The 17,861-nt window shown below is 39.9% G+C and overlaps 1 protein-coding gene across 1 annotated transcript in view; it reads left to right on the top strand.

Moving 5' to 3' along the window:
- Nucleotides 1-17,861, top strand: part of LOC109916462 — a 41,890-nt gene that overhangs the window by 12,650 nt on the left and 11,379 nt on the right. The window contains exons 2-5 of the mRNA XM_048617776.1: nucleotides 2,528-2,585; nucleotides 4,338-4,533; nucleotides 10,485-10,575; nucleotides 16,371-16,469. Of these exons, the coding sequence (XP_048473733.1) occupies nucleotides 2,549-2,585; nucleotides 4,338-4,533; nucleotides 10,485-10,575; nucleotides 16,371-16,469 (423 nt within the window). The 5' untranslated portion in view covers nucleotides 2,528-2,548. The remainder of the gene's footprint in view (nucleotides 1-2,527; nucleotides 2,586-4,337; nucleotides 4,534-10,484; nucleotides 10,576-16,370; nucleotides 16,470-17,861) is intronic.

Below are 17,861 nucleotides of genomic sequence, written 5' to 3' on the forward strand. Positions count from 1 at the left end.
AGTACATATTCTTAACTGACTGACCGTATTACACAGAGACAGAAAGAGAGACTAAAGGCAAAATGAGTACCTTTATTCCAGAACGTCATGTGTTATGCTGTCATGTAACTATCTTAAAGATACATTGTCTGTGGAGTTTGGAATCATCATCCTAAACAAACCTTCTGCAGACTGATGAGGTCCCAGTTAATGTGTTTCAGTTGCTTATGTAGACAATTGGAATACTTTAACGAGGCATGTACTATCACTTTTACTGAATCTCAGGTTTAAAGGTAACAATTGACACAGTGTTTATTGCAATAGCGTCACCACTACAATTTTCCACAGAAATCTCCTGAACATATGCAACCTTAAGTCAGAGATACCATATTCATTTGTAGGTAATTCATTACCTGAGTGGTTTCAGATTTTCCTAGCTCCTGGTTAGCTGAGTCCTTTGTTGACAGGTTTTAAACTGTTGCCTTGCAACCTTCCTCTTCCTTCCCCACTGTTGCAGCCTCCCTCTCCTGACCTTGTCTTCGAAGCCTCCTTCTCCTTTTCCTGTTCTTGCAACTTACCTCTCCCTTCCCTGCCCTCCCCCTTGCAGTCTCTCTCTCTCTCCCTCCCCTACACCTCTTGCAGGTCCCCTGTCTTCATTGCTCCCTTACAGCCTTCCCTGTCTCTCCTCTTCCTCTTGTGTCTCCCACTACCCCATCACAGTTTTGGACTCCCTGTCTCCCTGAGCTACCTTGCAATCTTCCTTTCCCCAAAATCCCTGGAACAGCACATAGGTGGATGACTCGACAAAAGGGCAGCTCTCCACTTCTCCGCTTCCAGCTCCCCCTCCTGGCCTCTGCAGAACAGTGGCTGGCTGCTGGACCTTTGTTCCTGGTTCCCCCACTTCTGGCTCCCCTGCACTAGTACTTTAGCCTCTCCTCACTCACTGCCCCCAACAACCTGTCACACTCCCCCAAGGTCTCGACGTCAGCCACCTCGCTTCCATTTCCCAGCTGCACATTCAGCCTTTGATGTTGACCTGCCTTGCGCAATGACTGCTATAACATTTAGCAGATTTGAGGACAGCTGAACATCCAAAATAATACCAGTGACACCACTTTTAATAAGACATTATTGTAAGTGTGGGGAATATTGCCAAACCACATGGGCTAGCAGATAGTATCATGAGGTCTGTAAGCAGCATGTAATTAGGTTACTTGAAGGATGTTCGAATTATCTAACAGGGTGTTGCCACAGCTGCCAAGGATTTCAAATTTGACTCAAAAGGCACTGTTACGTGCTTGTTGCAGACAACATAATTGAAACAATGCTGTGTTAATTATGTAGAGAATGTCAGATACAATTTTCAGAGAATGACATAAATTAACAAAATCTGGACTTACTTGGCAAAAAAATCATGTTTTACCTTTCCTGCAAGATATCAGATTGAATGAAAAAAAGTTAAGCCAGCAAAAGACCCAGCAATTTTTATGCCAAGATTTTTTAAGATAATGCCGTTTGGGACGAAAGACCTGTCAGTTGGTGGAACTCTAAAACTCAGAATCAGAGCATTGTAGATTCAAGTTCCACTCCGTAAAAGAAAATTTATGCTGATATTCCAGTGCAGTTCTGAAGGAATGCTGCAATGCCTGTGATGTGTTCTTTCAGGTGAACAGTAGGCTGAGGCCTTGTCTGGTCTATTAAGTGGATGGAAAAGATCGCATGGCACTATTTTCAGTAGAAGGGGCCAATATTCATTCTTCCTTCAGCCTCCGAGAAATAGATTATTCAATTACTTTGCTGTTTCTAGCGGCTTGCTGTGTGCAAATTGGCTGCTGCATTTCCAAATTTATAACAGTGATCAAACTTCCAAGGTATTCATTGGTTGTATCATTCATTGGGACATCCTGGTTTTGAAAGGCGCTAGATAAGTCTGAGTCTTTTTCCAAAGTTGCAGCATTTTTGATTTCTTGATGAGTCCAATATATGTTATTGAGGATTCCTGCCACATGGGATGTTTATAGTTGTATATTAGCTTGCACAGTTCATTTCTACTGGGTAATGATGTCACACACAATGGTTATGAATCATTTACTGATTCAACTATGCAAACTGTATTATTGCTACAATACATTATAATACTATACATTATAGCATTAAGGCCACCTTAGTGAGATGCAGGCTAGTGAGTAAACACAGCTGTTTTTGCCAAGGCAAATGGAGTATTTAAGAAGTTGTAACTGGCAATTTGAAATTTGTGTCAACGCAATGATCATTTAATTCAAATTTTAGTGCTTATTTCCCACTTTGCGATATTATTTATGTTGCTTAATTTAAATTATTGGGTCATTCAAACTTTTAAAGCCAACAGAATCAGAATGAAACTTATCATTAGACAGGTGTGCTTGTTTCAATCTTAATTGTCGGTCGTGTTTCTAGTTCAGCGTCTTGCAGACTTAATAATGCATCTTATGTTTTTATTTCAGCTCTCAGATTCTGTTTTCAGTCATATACTTTGTCATGGCTATTTGTAGATTTTGTTGCTTTGTAGATATTTCTCAGGGAACGTGACATGAATAAGCGGAAGAAGTCATTCCCTGTGGCTACAAGTAAGTGTAAACATTTCTTCCTGGAGAAGTGACTGAGACTGTGTTTTCAGCAGTCTTGCTGACATGTTTTCTCAGACTAGCGTGGCTCAGTAGTTAGCACTGCACCAGAGACCCAGGCTCGAATCCACCCTTGGGCAACTGTCTGCGCGGAATTTGCATATTCTCACCTTGTCTGTGTGGGTTTCCTCCGGGTGCTTCAGTTTCCTCCCACATTCCAAAGATGTGCAGGCTAGGTGGATTGGCCATGCTAAATTGCCCATAGTATCCAGGGCTGTGCAGAATAGGTGAACTATCCTTGGGAAATATGGGTTTATGGGGATTATGTTGGGTGTTGGGTCTGGGTGGAATGCTCTTCGGAGGATCAATGTGGACTTCGAAAGATTCTAGGATTTGTTCTAATAAACAAATTAATAACCAAAAGAAAAGAAAATGTGATCATGATGTTCGTAAATCTGCATTCCCTATTAACAGCAATATTGAATTCTGTATTACAAATGAAGTTGAAATAAACCTGCACTGAAACACTGGTGTTACATAGTCCTGTCACAACCACTGTCCTGCCATCTCTCTCGCATATAATTTCTTGTCCTTTGTCTTAATCAATAGATACAGACATTGTTCTTTTGAATGTTTCTCCTAACTCTAAATATGCTTTCTCATACGTTCTTACTTGTTCATCAATCCTCAGTATCAAAATCAAAACTCACTTCAACCTGTTGATATCAAAATTGTTCTTATTTCTCCCATTCTTATTCCAGCTTTATGAGGTTTTGGAACCTAACCATAAGGGTCATCCATATACTTCATTTTGAACTGCCTTGCAACACTCTCCATTTCTCTACTTGGTTATATACTGCACCATGAGCCTTTACCCAGTTTTCCCACTCATCAGCACCTGTTTCGCCTTATTAAAAACACGTTCTCCTGAAAAGTACTGAATAAGTTTTACTTTCCTGCTTGTTAGCTACCCATATTAAAAAAAACAATGGGTTATATAACTTTCCAAGTATTAATTCATTTCACAATTAAAAGTGCATCCAACATAAAATGCCTGAGGAAGGATCACTGGACCTGAAACGTTAATTCATTTTTCCTTCACAGATGCTGCCAGACCTGCTGAGCTTTTCCAGCAACTTTGTTTTCGTTCCTGATTTACAGCACCTGCAGTTCTTTCGGTTTTTATAAAATGCCTTTTCTTCTCTGGAGCTGTTTGAAGCTAGATGATACAGTTCTCAATTTGCACCAAACGTAATTATTACATAGTCTTCTGTATGCAAATTGCAAAGTTCATAGTTTTCTGTGAGCAAAGTAATTTATTCTGCGTGACTGCACAATACGCATTATATATTTCTTTACCATGTACATTTTTCTAATATATTCAAGAGGAAAATCCCAGAACCTCCTTGGAGAATTATCATATATGTTACCCTAACGCTTATAAAAACACTGGGTTTCGGTATTCTGACAAATAGATGAATCCTTAACCTTGTCACTAGCTCCTCATCTGAGAACTGTCTGCTTTACTGTCCAACTGAGGTCTAGGACCAACTGACGGCAAAGTTGACTTGCCAAATGTACGCCACTCGGATCGTGTTGGATGAATTAGCCCTTTCATGCAAAGTCAGAGAACAAGTGATGCACTAACAACTATTTGTTTGCAAAATCACAATTGTGACTAACTTCAAAAGAAATCTTTTGTTGGTGTAGTGATTATTTATTTAAGAGTAAATTTGTTTTATCATTTCATTGAAGAGGATGGTACAATACCTGTTGTAAAGAAGGTGAAAAAGAAATGTTTTCAGTCTGGTGAGGAACAAGACACAGACACAATAGAAACAGAATGCAAGACTGTGACAAAAGAGCAAGAAACAGAAGATGTTTCAATAAAACCTGCCAAGGAGGAAAAACTAGCAAACAGCAATAATAATGTGGAACATACAGAGCACAGGTAAAGGAAACTTCTAAACTTTGATCTTGTGTGTAAGCTGCACAGTCAAAATAAGATTAACTCTGGATAGGTATTCATTGGAACATTGTATATTATTCTGTTTCTGAGTTCTTGGGCTATATCTTATATTTTGGCTAAGTGCCAGATTACTTGTCATTATCTCCCTACCTTAATTAGTTTGTATAGTTTTGGATTACTTGGTAGACCCTCGTCATGCGACTCTGATATCTACTCATATTATTCTAGCCATTTGATTTGTCTCTAGCACCATAGTATTTTTGATTATTTGTAATTATCTCTCTGCCTTAATTAATTGGTTCATAGGTCAATCCTTCACTTGTTATTCAGATGTTGACACTTTACTCATATTGTTTGACAGTTTTGATCACCTGCAAAGACTTGTTACTCAACCTGTCGACGGTCCACTAACACTATTTGTATTTATCTGTTGACACTTTTGATTACCTGGAATTATCTTGTCATTATCTCTCCGCCTATATATTCTGTGCCTGTGTGCTTCCCTCCACTTCAACTGACAAAGGTGCAGCGCTCTAAAATATTGCGAATTTAAATAAACCTGTTGGACTATAATCTGGTGTTGTGTGACTTCTGACTTTGTCCACCCCAGTGCAACACTGGCATCTCCACATGACTTTTATTATTGCCAGCAACATCTTCCCTCACTCTTTGTCACCGACGCCGACACCACTAACTTTGTGTAACCACCCACTCTACTGGGGGAGCTTACCCAAGTGCACCGAAAGTAATAGCTATGCCACCCAATTTATCCCTCGAATACCTGCCTCTATCTCATTCCAGCAGGAAAAAAACAGACCTCAATAGTGTAACGATAGTAACAAGGTCAGCCAGCTTACCTCATAAAGTATGAGTTCCCTGACTGGGCCTGTTAATGTGGTCCAATCAGGGAATCCTGGCTAACAGATATAAACAGGAGAGTCAGAGGTTTTGTCCACTCTGAGAGCTGGCTCTGCAGAATCTGGACCAGTGTCAAATAACTGTGCATGTGTAAATAAAGGGTGACTTGGTGTTGGGATATCGGCCTTTGTGGAGTAATTTCAAACAGGGCAGAAAGAATCAAGACTGATGATGGGCTGCCTGACATTTGATTTCTCTCCCCCTTATTTTATTCATTCATATTACTGGCATTTATTGCCCATCCCTGGTTGCCCTTTTTTTAAGCTCATTCACAGGATGAGGGTGTCTCTGGCCAGGCAGCGTTTATTGCCCATCTGTAATTGCTGAGACAACAGTAAAGAGTCAACCACACATTGCTATGGGTCTGGAGTCACATGTAGACCAGACCAGGTATGGATGGCAGATTACTTCCCTAAAGGACATTAGTGAATCAGATGGGTTTTTCCAACAATCAGCAATGGATTCATGGTCATCATTAGACTCTTAGTCCCAGATTCTTTTTACTGAATTCAAATTCCACCATCTGCTGTGGCAGGATTTGAACCCACGTTTCCAGAACATTATCTGGGTCTCTAGATTAACAGTCCAGCGATAATACCACTAGGCCATCACCTCCCCATCTTGAGAAGGCGGTGGTGAGCTGCCTTCATGAACCGGGGCAGTCGATGTGTTGCAGGTTGACCCTCAGTACCATTAGGGAAGGAATTCCAGGATTTTGACCCAGCAGCGCTGAGGGAACAGTCTTATATTTTTAAGTCAGTATGGTGAGTGGCTTGGAGTGGAACTTGCAGGTGGTGGTTTTCGCATGTATCTGCTGCTGTCGGCCTTCTAGATGTATGTGGTTGTGGGTTTGGAAAGTGCTGTCTAAGGATGTTTGCTGAATATCTGCAGTGCATCTTGTAAATAGTGCATCTTGTAGATAGTACATACTGCTGCTGCATAGCATCAGTGGTGGAGCGAGTGAATGTGGTACTAATCAAGAAGGCTGATTGTCCTGCAATTTGTTGACCCTCTTGAGTGTTGTTGGATCTGTACTCATCCAGGCAAATATGGAGTATTCCATTACAGTCCTGACATGTGCCTTGTAGATGGTGGACAAGCTTTGGGAGTAAGGAGGTGAGTTACTTGCTGCAGCATTCCTAGTCTCTGGCCTGCTCATGGAGCCACTATTTATATGGCAAGTCCAGTTGAATTTCTGGTCAATGGTAACCCCCAGGATGTTTGATAATGGGGGATTCAGTGATGGTAACACCGTTGACTGTCAAGGGGCAGTGTAGTGCATTCTGCCTCTGACTACCTGGGCGACTCACTGACCTTGTCCAAGCTCCTGAACTAGTATTGGAGGCTGCATATGGGAGGTGCCCAGTTTCTATGCAGTAAGTTCATGGGTGGTTTTCTCCACTCACAAACTTCTATCATCAAGATGTTTTGCCTACCATACAAATGAGTAATGTAATATAAGTTTCAATGCCGTTGTGATGCCAGTTACTTAGGCTGCATGTCCCAACGATTATTGGACTGGTATCAAACAACATGTCCTGATGAGCACTCGTAGTAGGCAGTAAGCTGATCGTGGTCAACCAACCAGTCCTTGCAAACCTCTATACATCATTAGATGTGATTCTGCAATTGGAAATCATTTATTAAATTATCTGAATTGTGCTAAAAAACAGTTTAGATTTTCAGTCAGGCCCACCATATGATGCATTTGCATGTGATGGTAGTTACATATATAAATACACAAAACCCTGGTTTATGTAGGCAGAAGGAATTCACGCATGCATTTTATCTTAGAAAGGGTCGTGGAGTCAGCCAATCACTGCAGTATCCCCATGTCAATGCCCTGACCAATCAGAAACTACCTGCCTCATCAGAAAGTTAAGACTGACAGTTAAGTGTTCTCGCTGAGTTTCTATTTCAGTGATGGCCCGACCTATCACTATTCCTTCCTTATGCTGTATAAAATGATGTCACTTTTTCCAAATCTGTTTCTCATGTTCTAGTTCTGATGAGTGCAAGACAAAATAGTTAATCTTCTTTTCTCTTTTCAGCAATTTTTATGTTCAGTACTACCAATGATTATTTATTTAGTGTACCCTGTTAGTGAGGGAAATTACCCCTTTTGGATAAGTTCAGGTATCCCTGTAGGAGAGGTGCAGGTGCTGTTTGGAATTGTTAACAGTTACTGAACGTAAAAAGTTCTCATTGAAACTATCAAGCTGTTGGTGTTTAATTTTGTGAGTCTGCAGTTGCAAAAAAAATTGCTTGCTAATTCATTGTTGATTCATGTAAACTTGAAGTCTATCATGATAAGATTTGTACTGCATGACTGACCTCATAACTATCATCATAATGGGGTGCCTATCAGTTTACAACTTGATTATTAACCCAAGTTTTTGATAAGGGGCCATGAATGTAAATGTTTGTTTTTATAAAGGATTAAGCATACACAGAATATCGGATTTATGGAGGTCTGACTTATGAACACTCATTCTTACGAGCCTGTCTCATTCAGGAGTGTAATGTTGAAGACCCACGATATGAACATTTCCTGTACTTACGATTGGCTCCTTTTCTTTGTCCTGCATTGTGTTCTGACTTGCATACAAATCAACTTGTAAACAGACTCCAAAACAGAACCTGTTCACAACCTGAGGACTGCCTGTATAAAGGAATGTATAATTAATGAGTTTACATGAATGTGAGTTTTTTTTTGTTTGAAAACAAAAGCCTGGATTTGAGTTTAAAGGTGGGTAAACAGATTAGGGTCTAGGCCTGAAACGTCAGCCTTTCTGCTCCTATGATGCTGTTTGGCTTGCTGTGTTCATCCAGCCCTGCACCTTGTTGTCTCGGATTCTCCAGCATCTGCAGTTCCTACTATCTAGGAAATTACCTGCCTCTACATGCCCGCCTACAAATTCTGGATTTTCATTGCTGAGAAGACTGTAGTTGGATTAACTGATGCCAGAAATGGTTTAGGCCACAGGGGCTATCAGGTGGACTGTATAAAAGGTCCACTGCTGTGCTGTGGGATTTTGTCCCAGTTTCCATGAAAAAATGTAAAGCCCTGTAACTCTCACTTGCTTACCTCCTGTACATGTCATCTCATGACCCCATGTCAGTCTATGACCACCCTACCCACAACCAATGGCCCCGTTCCAAGCTATTACAACCCATGGTCCCCATGCCAACCTGAACTCCTCCAACGATCTCCTTGTGGACCGTCTACCTGTCCCGAAAGCTTTTGGAAAAAAAAGGAATTCATTTATTCATAACATTTCACCTTTTATTAAAGAAAAGACCTTTATGACAGGCCAATAAAGTATCAATCATTGACGCTATTTAAAGTAACAATAGCAAAAACTGTAAGCACTTCAAACCTCTGAATTTTGTATAACTGACAGCAGAGATCAGAGAAGCAGAGCTAATAATCAGTGTTTTCCCTGCGGTCCAACTATTTCAGTAGTCTCATAGTTGTCTGTGCTCTGAGCTGTGCTTGTTATGCATTCTTGGCAGTGGAGCCTGCCAGATTGTGAGCATTTGGTGTGCGCACTTATCCAAACAAGACTGCACCCTCAAAAGGCAGTCCTGAAAACCAGAATACCCAAAAAATGTGCTCAGGAATTCTGCAAGTGGGACTTGCCTGCCATTTATAAAGTTCCTGAGTCATCCTGATTCAGCAAACTCCAGGCCACTGTCTTCAGTGGACACTAAAGCAGCATTCCTAAGCTGCACATCTGCAAGAGAAATGCAGGGATCTGTGCACGGCAGTTGCTGTGCTGATGTTGATCACGGCATTGAAGTCTGGTTCTGGAAGCCGCTCCCACACAGAGACGTCAAAGGTCCATACAGCCAAAATAAAATGAGAGGGAACGCTGTTCCTGAGTCTGCCTATGGTGGATAGTGGATGAGTTAGCATGGAGGCTATAACAGCAAAGAGTGGGAGCATGATTTGGAATGACTTGACCCTGCTTAATGGTATAAACGGTCTTGGGATGTATCGAGAATTATATGTTGAAATGAATAGCATGAGAGGCCGTGGGCAGAGTTGATATGACAGACATGGGGGAGGAGGGTGGTGCTAGTGTAGGGAGGAAGGTGTGTGAATGATACAGTTGGGACATGGGAATGTGTTGAGATGAGGGCGTGAGAGTTGATGTGGATAGGACATGGAGGGTGTGTGAGAAAGAGGTGTAAGTCTGTATGGTTGGGACAAGGATAATGTGTTGCGATGATGGGGGTGTGAGTTTATATGGATGGGGCATGAGGAGTATGTGGGGTCGAGGGGATGTGAGTTGGTATGGATGGGGCATAGAGATTATGTAGGGAGGATTGATTGTGAGTTGGAATGGATGGGACATGGACTAATTATGAGAGGAGGGTGTGTGAGGAATGAGATCTGCAGAGTTGTTCTTTCTTTTATTGTAATTTTAACAGTTGCAATGTGGTCCCAAATCACAAAGATAGTTTTTTGCAGTCTGACTTTGCCAGTACTATTGCCCCTGACCTTTTTAAGGGGTCTGCTAGGACCAATCCCTGAAAATATCATTTGTTTGTAGAAGCAGGTAAGTGTGCAAAAATCTAATTATTTTTCCTGTAAGTGGAAATAGAGTAATATCTCAGCTGTGAGGTCCTATTCAAGCACCTTCTAATTATCCCAGAAGCTGTACTTTGTATCGTGATTTGAATGTGGAGAAGCACAAAGTTTTTTAGGATTCAGTAATTCCTTAACTCATGACTGACTCTTGCAATCTGTGCGATGAGGTCAGAAATCACGTGACACCAGGTTATAGTCCAACAGGGTTTATTTGAAAACACAAGCTTTGGGAGCGTAGCCCCTTCGTCAGGAATCTGTGCAACAGTCGATCCTTTTCCCATTGCACCACTGTTTAAAATAATAAAAGAGGAGTGATGCTGGTAAAAAACTAGCTGATATTACAATTCTCAATCCTGCTCATTTGTGTTGTATATATATTATTGGAACCACATTCACTGCTGTTTCCTTCCTGTTTTAGAACAAGTATGATTCTACAAGAGGGAGAAGAAAAAGCCTGCGGAGCAAATAGATCACAGGATGGAGAACATTTCTTATTTCCACTTTCTCAGGTTTGTTGGTAAATTGCATGGGTTTGAACACTGTGTTCTTCACAGAATTTCAATTTGTCTTTTTGAGTCCAACTATATATGTATAAATATATATCCACCTATCTGAGAAAAGAGGATTAGGTTGTCTTATCTCAATCAAGTGTTGTGTACTAACAGTACCAGATCCTAACACTGTGTGCGGTTTCTCTGCTGTCTCTCTACTCTGCCATTGGATCTTGTTGAAAGCAGATTAGTTGACTACACGAACAATGAAATACTTGAAGAACTTATCCCTTAGAGTGAAGATAAGGGAGTGGAATCAGCCAAGTTGTCTCACTAACTGTGCTGGAAGCTGATGTTCAAGATTGAGTATTCAGTCCAGATCTTCATCCAAATTGAAATGAATTAATAATAGTAATAGTAATTTATTGTAACATGTATTTATGAAAATACAGTAAACTGTGTATAAGTCGTCATAAGCCTGCGTTATTTTAATTGCATAAATTATAAAAAGAAATATAAAGTTAGGACAAATTTCATTCTTTGTTCCATCCACAGTTTCTTCATTTCCAAAGTGGCTATGGGAATAAAAAAAAACAAATTGCTGAAAATTTGTGGGAAGGTGTTGATGTAGCATTAGTGTCATAAATCTAGAGACCCAGGCTAATGCTCTGAGGCATGGGTTCAAATCCCACCATGGGAACTTGTGGAATCAATTAATAAAACCTGGAATTGAAAGGTAGTCTCAGTAATAGTGACAGTGAGATTTTAAGTGATTGTTATAACAAGCCATCTGATTCACTACATTCTTACCTGGTCAGACATATAGGTCACTCCAGATCTACAGCAATGTAGTTGGCTCTTAACTGCCATCTGAAATGGTCAAGTCAATCATACAGTTCAAGGACAATGAGAGATGAGTAACAAACATTGGTGTTTCCAGTGATGTTCACGTCCTGTCAAAACATTTAAAAAATCAGCAGCTTATGACAGCATTTTTGGAGCAAAATAGTTAGCTTATCCATTTCATTAAGCATCTCTGGCCACTACTGTGGCCTTCCCACTTGATCATTTCTACCACAATACAGGGAAGTACATCTTTAATGAAGCCTCTTCCACAATAATATTATGAGTACCGTGTGGTAGAAGAGTCATCACACTATTCTTCAGCTGGGCTTTATCACGGTCCACCATATCATTTGAACGAAACTTAATAGAATGCTCCAAGACCTGAAGTCCAAAGTGGCGGACAATCCCTGTGTTATCTTTCTCAGCCAGATGTAACCCACACTGCACTGTATGTGGACTCTTCACAAAACTGCTCGTGCAAGTTACTAATAACTGGTAAATCAATAATTCCAGTCAGACAAGTTAGTTGGCAATGCCAGTGGAACTCTTGGGTGAAATTCTGATTGCAACGTTGTTAAAGGGCAGAGGTCTACATGGTGATGAGATGGGTCTGCCCTGTGCTGTGGAGATGTGCAAAGTGTGAGGCAATTAAGGGGAGAGCTTTGAGAGTGCCACCATGACAGGTGGCCAGTGCTGAGGGAGGTGGGTAGAAGGCGAGTGTGACAGGAAACTGGAGAACCCAGATGAAACCCAGGCAGACATGGAGTCAATGTGCAAACTCTACCCAGACAGTCATCTAAGGCTGGTATTGAACCTGGGTCCCTGGTGATGACAGGCAGCAGGTCTAACCACTGAGCCATTGTGCTGCCCTAAAAAAATTGAGCTATTAAAATTGGACTGCCCCCAATACAAAACATTTATTTCCAAAGTAAACCTGTCCTTTTCCTTAACTAACTTAAGTCTTACTGAATTATGGTCATTATCACTGAGATGCTCATCCATGGCCATATCTACCACTTGCTTAGTTTTGTTCTCTAAAATTATGTCCAGCACCACCCTCTCAAAACTGAGGTGGCCTTTGAGGGGTGAGCATGTTTTTATATTTTTAAATTTTTTTTCTTTGCCTTTGAAAATAGATAGAAACCCCACCAGTAACAAAGTTAGGGAACACAGGGTCATTTTTTGCTGGCAGTGGCCCCTTCTTGAGAGCTTATAGCTCTGGGAAGCTGCAGCAAGCAGTCTTCAGTAGCTGATGGCCTTCGCAAACAGCTGGGGCCATTCAGACACTGCTGAAAAGACACCAGCCCAGGAATATTGCCATGACTATTCAAATGGGCTGCCTGCTTCAGCTCCTGGGGAAGCTGAGCCAACGTGACTTCCAACTGTTGTCTCGGGTTCTCTGACTCCCAATCCTTTGCCCCATTGTAAAACTTCACCTCTGTTATTAAGGCAGAAGTGAGCATCTTTTGTATAGAAAGGTGAAGGAGACAGAATTGGTTTGAAAAAGGAAATTTCAGTGTTACTTTTTTATCACTATTTTTGTCTTACATTTTATTCAAAACATAAGACTTTCCTAAGAATTGTAACATAAGATTCAGAGATATAGACCGTTTACCTCCGACAGTATTGTAAGTGAGATCATGTAATTGGAATGTAGACCAAATCAACACTTTGTAGTCACAGCAATACACCGTAGTAACTGTAGCACTGATGAAATAAAACTGTTAAGTGCCTTAGATATAGACACCTTGGATATATGTTTCTAATGCTGTTATCTACCATTTCGTTAATCACACTTGAAATTCCAAGTAACTTTAAAAATGAGGAATGATCACTTGTTCAGCTGCTGGTTGTTGATTTTATAGTGGGGATCAAGTATCTTTTGAGCAAATGCTTTACATTTACTTTTGCTCAAAACTTTTCTCAGTCATTTATGAAAGTATACAGTATAGTATTCTTCCCTTGACTTTCCAAGATGGGCTCTAGTTATTGTTCATGCTGTTATCTGTCATAAGAGAAAGTAGCTGGAGTAAGTCATTAGGCCCATCACACCTCTTCCATCATCCAGTAAGATCATGGCTGACGTGATTATGGCCTGAACTCCACGTTCCTGCTGTGTCCCTATAACCCTTAGATCAACAATATGTCCAAATCAGCATTAAAGATACAATCAATGATCCAGCCTCTACTGTTCTCTGGGAAAGAGAACTCAAACAATGATGACCTTCTAAAATTCCTCATCTTTGTATTAAGTGGGAGATCCTTTTGTTATTACCTGCCCCTTAGTTCTAGATTTCCCATAAAAGGAAACATCTTCTCAGCTTCTCTCCTGCTAAATACCCACCAGTATCTATGTTTCTTTGCAACTACTTATCATTCTTCTAAGGTCTAATGAGTGCAGGCCTCACCTACTCACCCTTTCTGATGTAGCAGTGACAAGAGAATTTGCTCTCACAAAGTCAGAATTCCACAGATCAGAATGTGGGATGGCTTTTCCCTATGTTAAGGCTTTCATGACAGATTATGATTGCAAGGTCAGCATCAAAACTTCTCACAAATGGCTCTTGTTGCTGCACTGGTTGGTTCACCCTTAGAAGCATACAAAAAAAGGTCATTCTAAGCTACATCATGGACCAATTTCACTTAATTATGTCTCACATTTCGGTGTGAATGTTCTGCCTGAGTCACAGTACACTCTTGAGTATCACAATTCCACAGGGTTGAAAACTTCAACTTGCCTGTTACAAATCTGCCACAGAGATATACAGAATTTGTCAACATACAAACATACGAATTAAGAGCAAGAGTCGGTCACTCAGTGCCTCCACTATTCAGTAAGACCGAATTACCCCACATACCTGCCAATCCACAAAAACTCGCTTATCAAAAATCTATCTACCTCAGCATTAAAAAGATTAAAAGGCTGTACTTCCACTGCTTTTCAGGGAAGAGAGTTTCAAAGACATTACAACACTGTACAAAAAAAAATTCTCCTTGTTTCTGTGTAAAATGGGCAACTTCTTATTTTTAAATAGTGACCTCCCCCCCGCTAGAATTTCCATTAAGAGGAAACGTCTTTTCACGTGCACCTTATCAAGACCATTCAGGATTTGTATGTTTCAATTAGGTCACCTCTTATTCGTCTCCCAGCAGATACAAGCCTAGCCTGTCAAATCTTTCCTGATAGGCAATGTACCCATTCCAGGTATTAGTCTAGTGAACATTCTATGATCTGCTTCCAATGAATTCCTTCCTTAAATAAGATGATCAATATCCCTACATTTGTATTCAGTTCTTCTTGCAATAAACAACATTCTGCTAGCTTTCCAAATTTCTTGCTGTATTTGTCGAATAACCTTCTATGATTCATGGGCAAGAAAACTCAGATACCTCTGGATCTTGGAACTCTGCAGTCTATTTCTTTAGCTAATTTGATTCTTATTTATTCTTCCTGCCAAAATGAGCAATTTTTCTACATTATACTCAGCTTGCAAGATATTTCTGATTCATTTGAGCTATCTATATTCCTTTGTAGCCTCCTTATTTCCCCTTCACAACTTACTTTCCAACCTGTCGTTGTGTCGTGAGTAAATTGAGTAACTAAACCTTTGTACCTTCATCCAACCTGTTTATATAATTATAAAATCTTGAGGCCCCAGCAATGAATCCTCTTGTACACTACTTGTTACGTGTTGCCAACGAGAAAATGACTGCTTATGCTTTTTTCCTGTTTCCCAGCCCATCATCTGTGATGCCAAGATGTTATTGTACATCATGTGCTGTCATTTTCTGCAATAACCTTTGTGACTGCTTAACAAGAGCCTTCTTGAAATCTTGAGTACAGTACATGTACCAATCTCCCTTTATCCATAGCACATGTTACTGCGCCAATATAAATATGATTTCCCTCTCACAAAACGATGTTGACTCTACCTGATTATCTTGAACTTCTCTGGTTGTCCTGCTATGACACTTTTAATGATAGCTTCTTCTAGTTCCCTGTGTCAGATGTTGTTCTGACTGCCTTGTCTGCTTTCTGTCTGAGTCTCTTTTTGAATAAAGAATTATATTTGCTACTTTACAATCCAAGAGAAACTTCCCTGAATCAAGGGATTTTGAAAAAATTAAAACTAATGCTTCGACTATCTCACTTGCCAATTACTTTAAGACCATAGAATGAAGCCCGTCAGGGCTTGGCCACTTGTCAGTCCACAGCTTCAACAGTTTACTCAGTATCATTTCTCTGACAAATGTGATTTTCCTGAGTTTCTCACTACCTTCCATTTCCTGGTTTACAGCTATTGCTGGGATATTTGTATCATCGGTAGTGAAGACCAATGCAAAATAGTTGTTCAGTTTATCTGCTGTCTCCTTGTTTTCCATTTTTAATTACATGGACTCACTAGAAATTTAAAATGGAAGTGTTCCATTCCCCAGCAATAATATTTCTCACCTTGAAGGAGTACAATTCATAAAAGGAGCAAAAGAAAGGTTACAGCAAAGGACTATCCAGTTTTGGAACACTTTTATTTCAATTTCTTATCCCGAGCACCCAATCTAAGCAAATACATACCTTTGAAATAACTTAGTTAAATCTCACATGTATAGTATATTATTGAATTGTTAGTATGTGATGTGGGCACTGGTTTATTGTTTAGTTCATCACACGTGTATTTCTGGCCACTAGAATCAGGAGTTTAAGGGATGTTGCTATATTAAGATACTGTAAATTCTGGAAATAGTTCAGAAGAAAAACTGTTCCATGTCTACTGGATATATTTAAGAGCACATTTGCACATGATGAGTTTGTACAGAGTGCTATGAATATCTCAGTCAACAAATGTATTTATGGATTAATTAATTGTGTTGCAGACATCTGCAATAAGAAATATTTAATACAAAAGGATTTTTAAAAGTTTCTCCAATTTTATTTTTACTTCACCTTGTTTTGTACTTTGATCTGATAGAATTCAGTGGGAAAATATGTTCCTGTCTTTGCAAAACCAAAAAGTCGTCTTTCCCGCAGTAATTCTGTGAAGCATGATGTGGAGAATACAGGCAAAGAGGTAGTGTGCTACAGTCATGTCACGTTGCTACAATACAGTACTTGCTGAATTATTGTAACTGATTTTGTAGAACATGGAATCAGCAAGTCATATAGCACGAAACAGACCCTTTGGGCCAACCAGTCCATGCCACCATAATCCCAAACTGAACTAGTCCCACCTGCCTGCAATTGGCCCATATCCCTCCAAACATTTCTTATTCATGTATGTATCCAGTTATCTTTTAAACACTAATTGTCCTCACATCCATCACTTCCTCTGGAAGTTTATTCCACACATGAATCACTCTCGGTCTGAAAAAAGCTGCCCCTCATGTCTTTATTATTATTAAAAATCCAGTGAGATTTTGCAAATTTAGCATTTTTTTGTCCTCTGCATTGGGTTTATTTTCTCTATGTAAAACCACCCCCAGTTGCTCTGAAAGTGCAGAACAGTTGTAATCTTCAAAGTTTAGAGCAATAAACAATGTAGTTTATTCACATCGTAATACTAATCCTTTGGTTGCTGCTAAAAGAAATGATTTTGCTTTAAGGTATTTTAAATAACTACCATGTAAATCACACAAGATGGTATATATATCTCCTCCATCTCAGTTATTTCTGTTTGGATCAGTGTGCAAAGTGTTTTTCTTCCCTTCTTTAGTTCCTAATGAGGCTCTTTGACTGTGGAAGGCATCATGGGCTGGGCCTAACTTTGTATATGTGTCCAACAACGGTTACAGGACAGCTGTTGGAAGATTTTCCCTTTGGCCTGCAGAAAATTGAAACTTTCCATTCTCTTGATTGAGATCAGAATTGGGCCTAAATCCACCTGGTCTGCGTAGCTTGGCGACATACTAGGCAGTGCGCTTAACTAGCCAATTTTTTAACTTCAAAAATATAGTTTATTCATAGAAATATATTTATATACATTGCATAGTGACTAAAGCAGTTTGATTTACATCAAACATCATAGGCATTTCTTACCTGTACAAGACTACACTTACATACATTTCAGGTACCAGGAGGGTCTGATAACCATCCCCCATTTAACTTTGGCAGAAAGACCTCAGATGGTGGTCTTTCCCCGCTCATCCTAGGAGAACCTTTTATTTCAGAAATACTTTATTTATAAAAATGTCTTTACATATATTTTTAGTCACTAAAGCAGTTTGTTTCTGTACAGTAGTGTAAGAAAAAACAAACACCTATTGGAGTTTAACTCTATCCAACTAACAAACCAAAGGTATTTCTTCCTTGTACAACACTATATTTTCATATATTTGAGGCACGGGGGAGGGTGTTCTAATAACTGAATGGACCCCCATTTAACTTTGGCAGAAAGACCTTAGATGGCAGTATTTCCCCACAATGCTTTGATGGCATCTGCCCCAACCTTTAGCACATCTCTCAG

Source organism: Rhincodon typus, chromosome 38 (genome assembly GCF_021869965.1).
Source record: "Rhincodon typus isolate 14 chromosome 38, sRhiTyp1.1, whole genome shotgun sequence".
NCBI lineage: Eukaryota > Metazoa > Chordata > Chondrichthyes > Orectolobiformes > Rhincodontidae > Rhincodon > Rhincodon typus.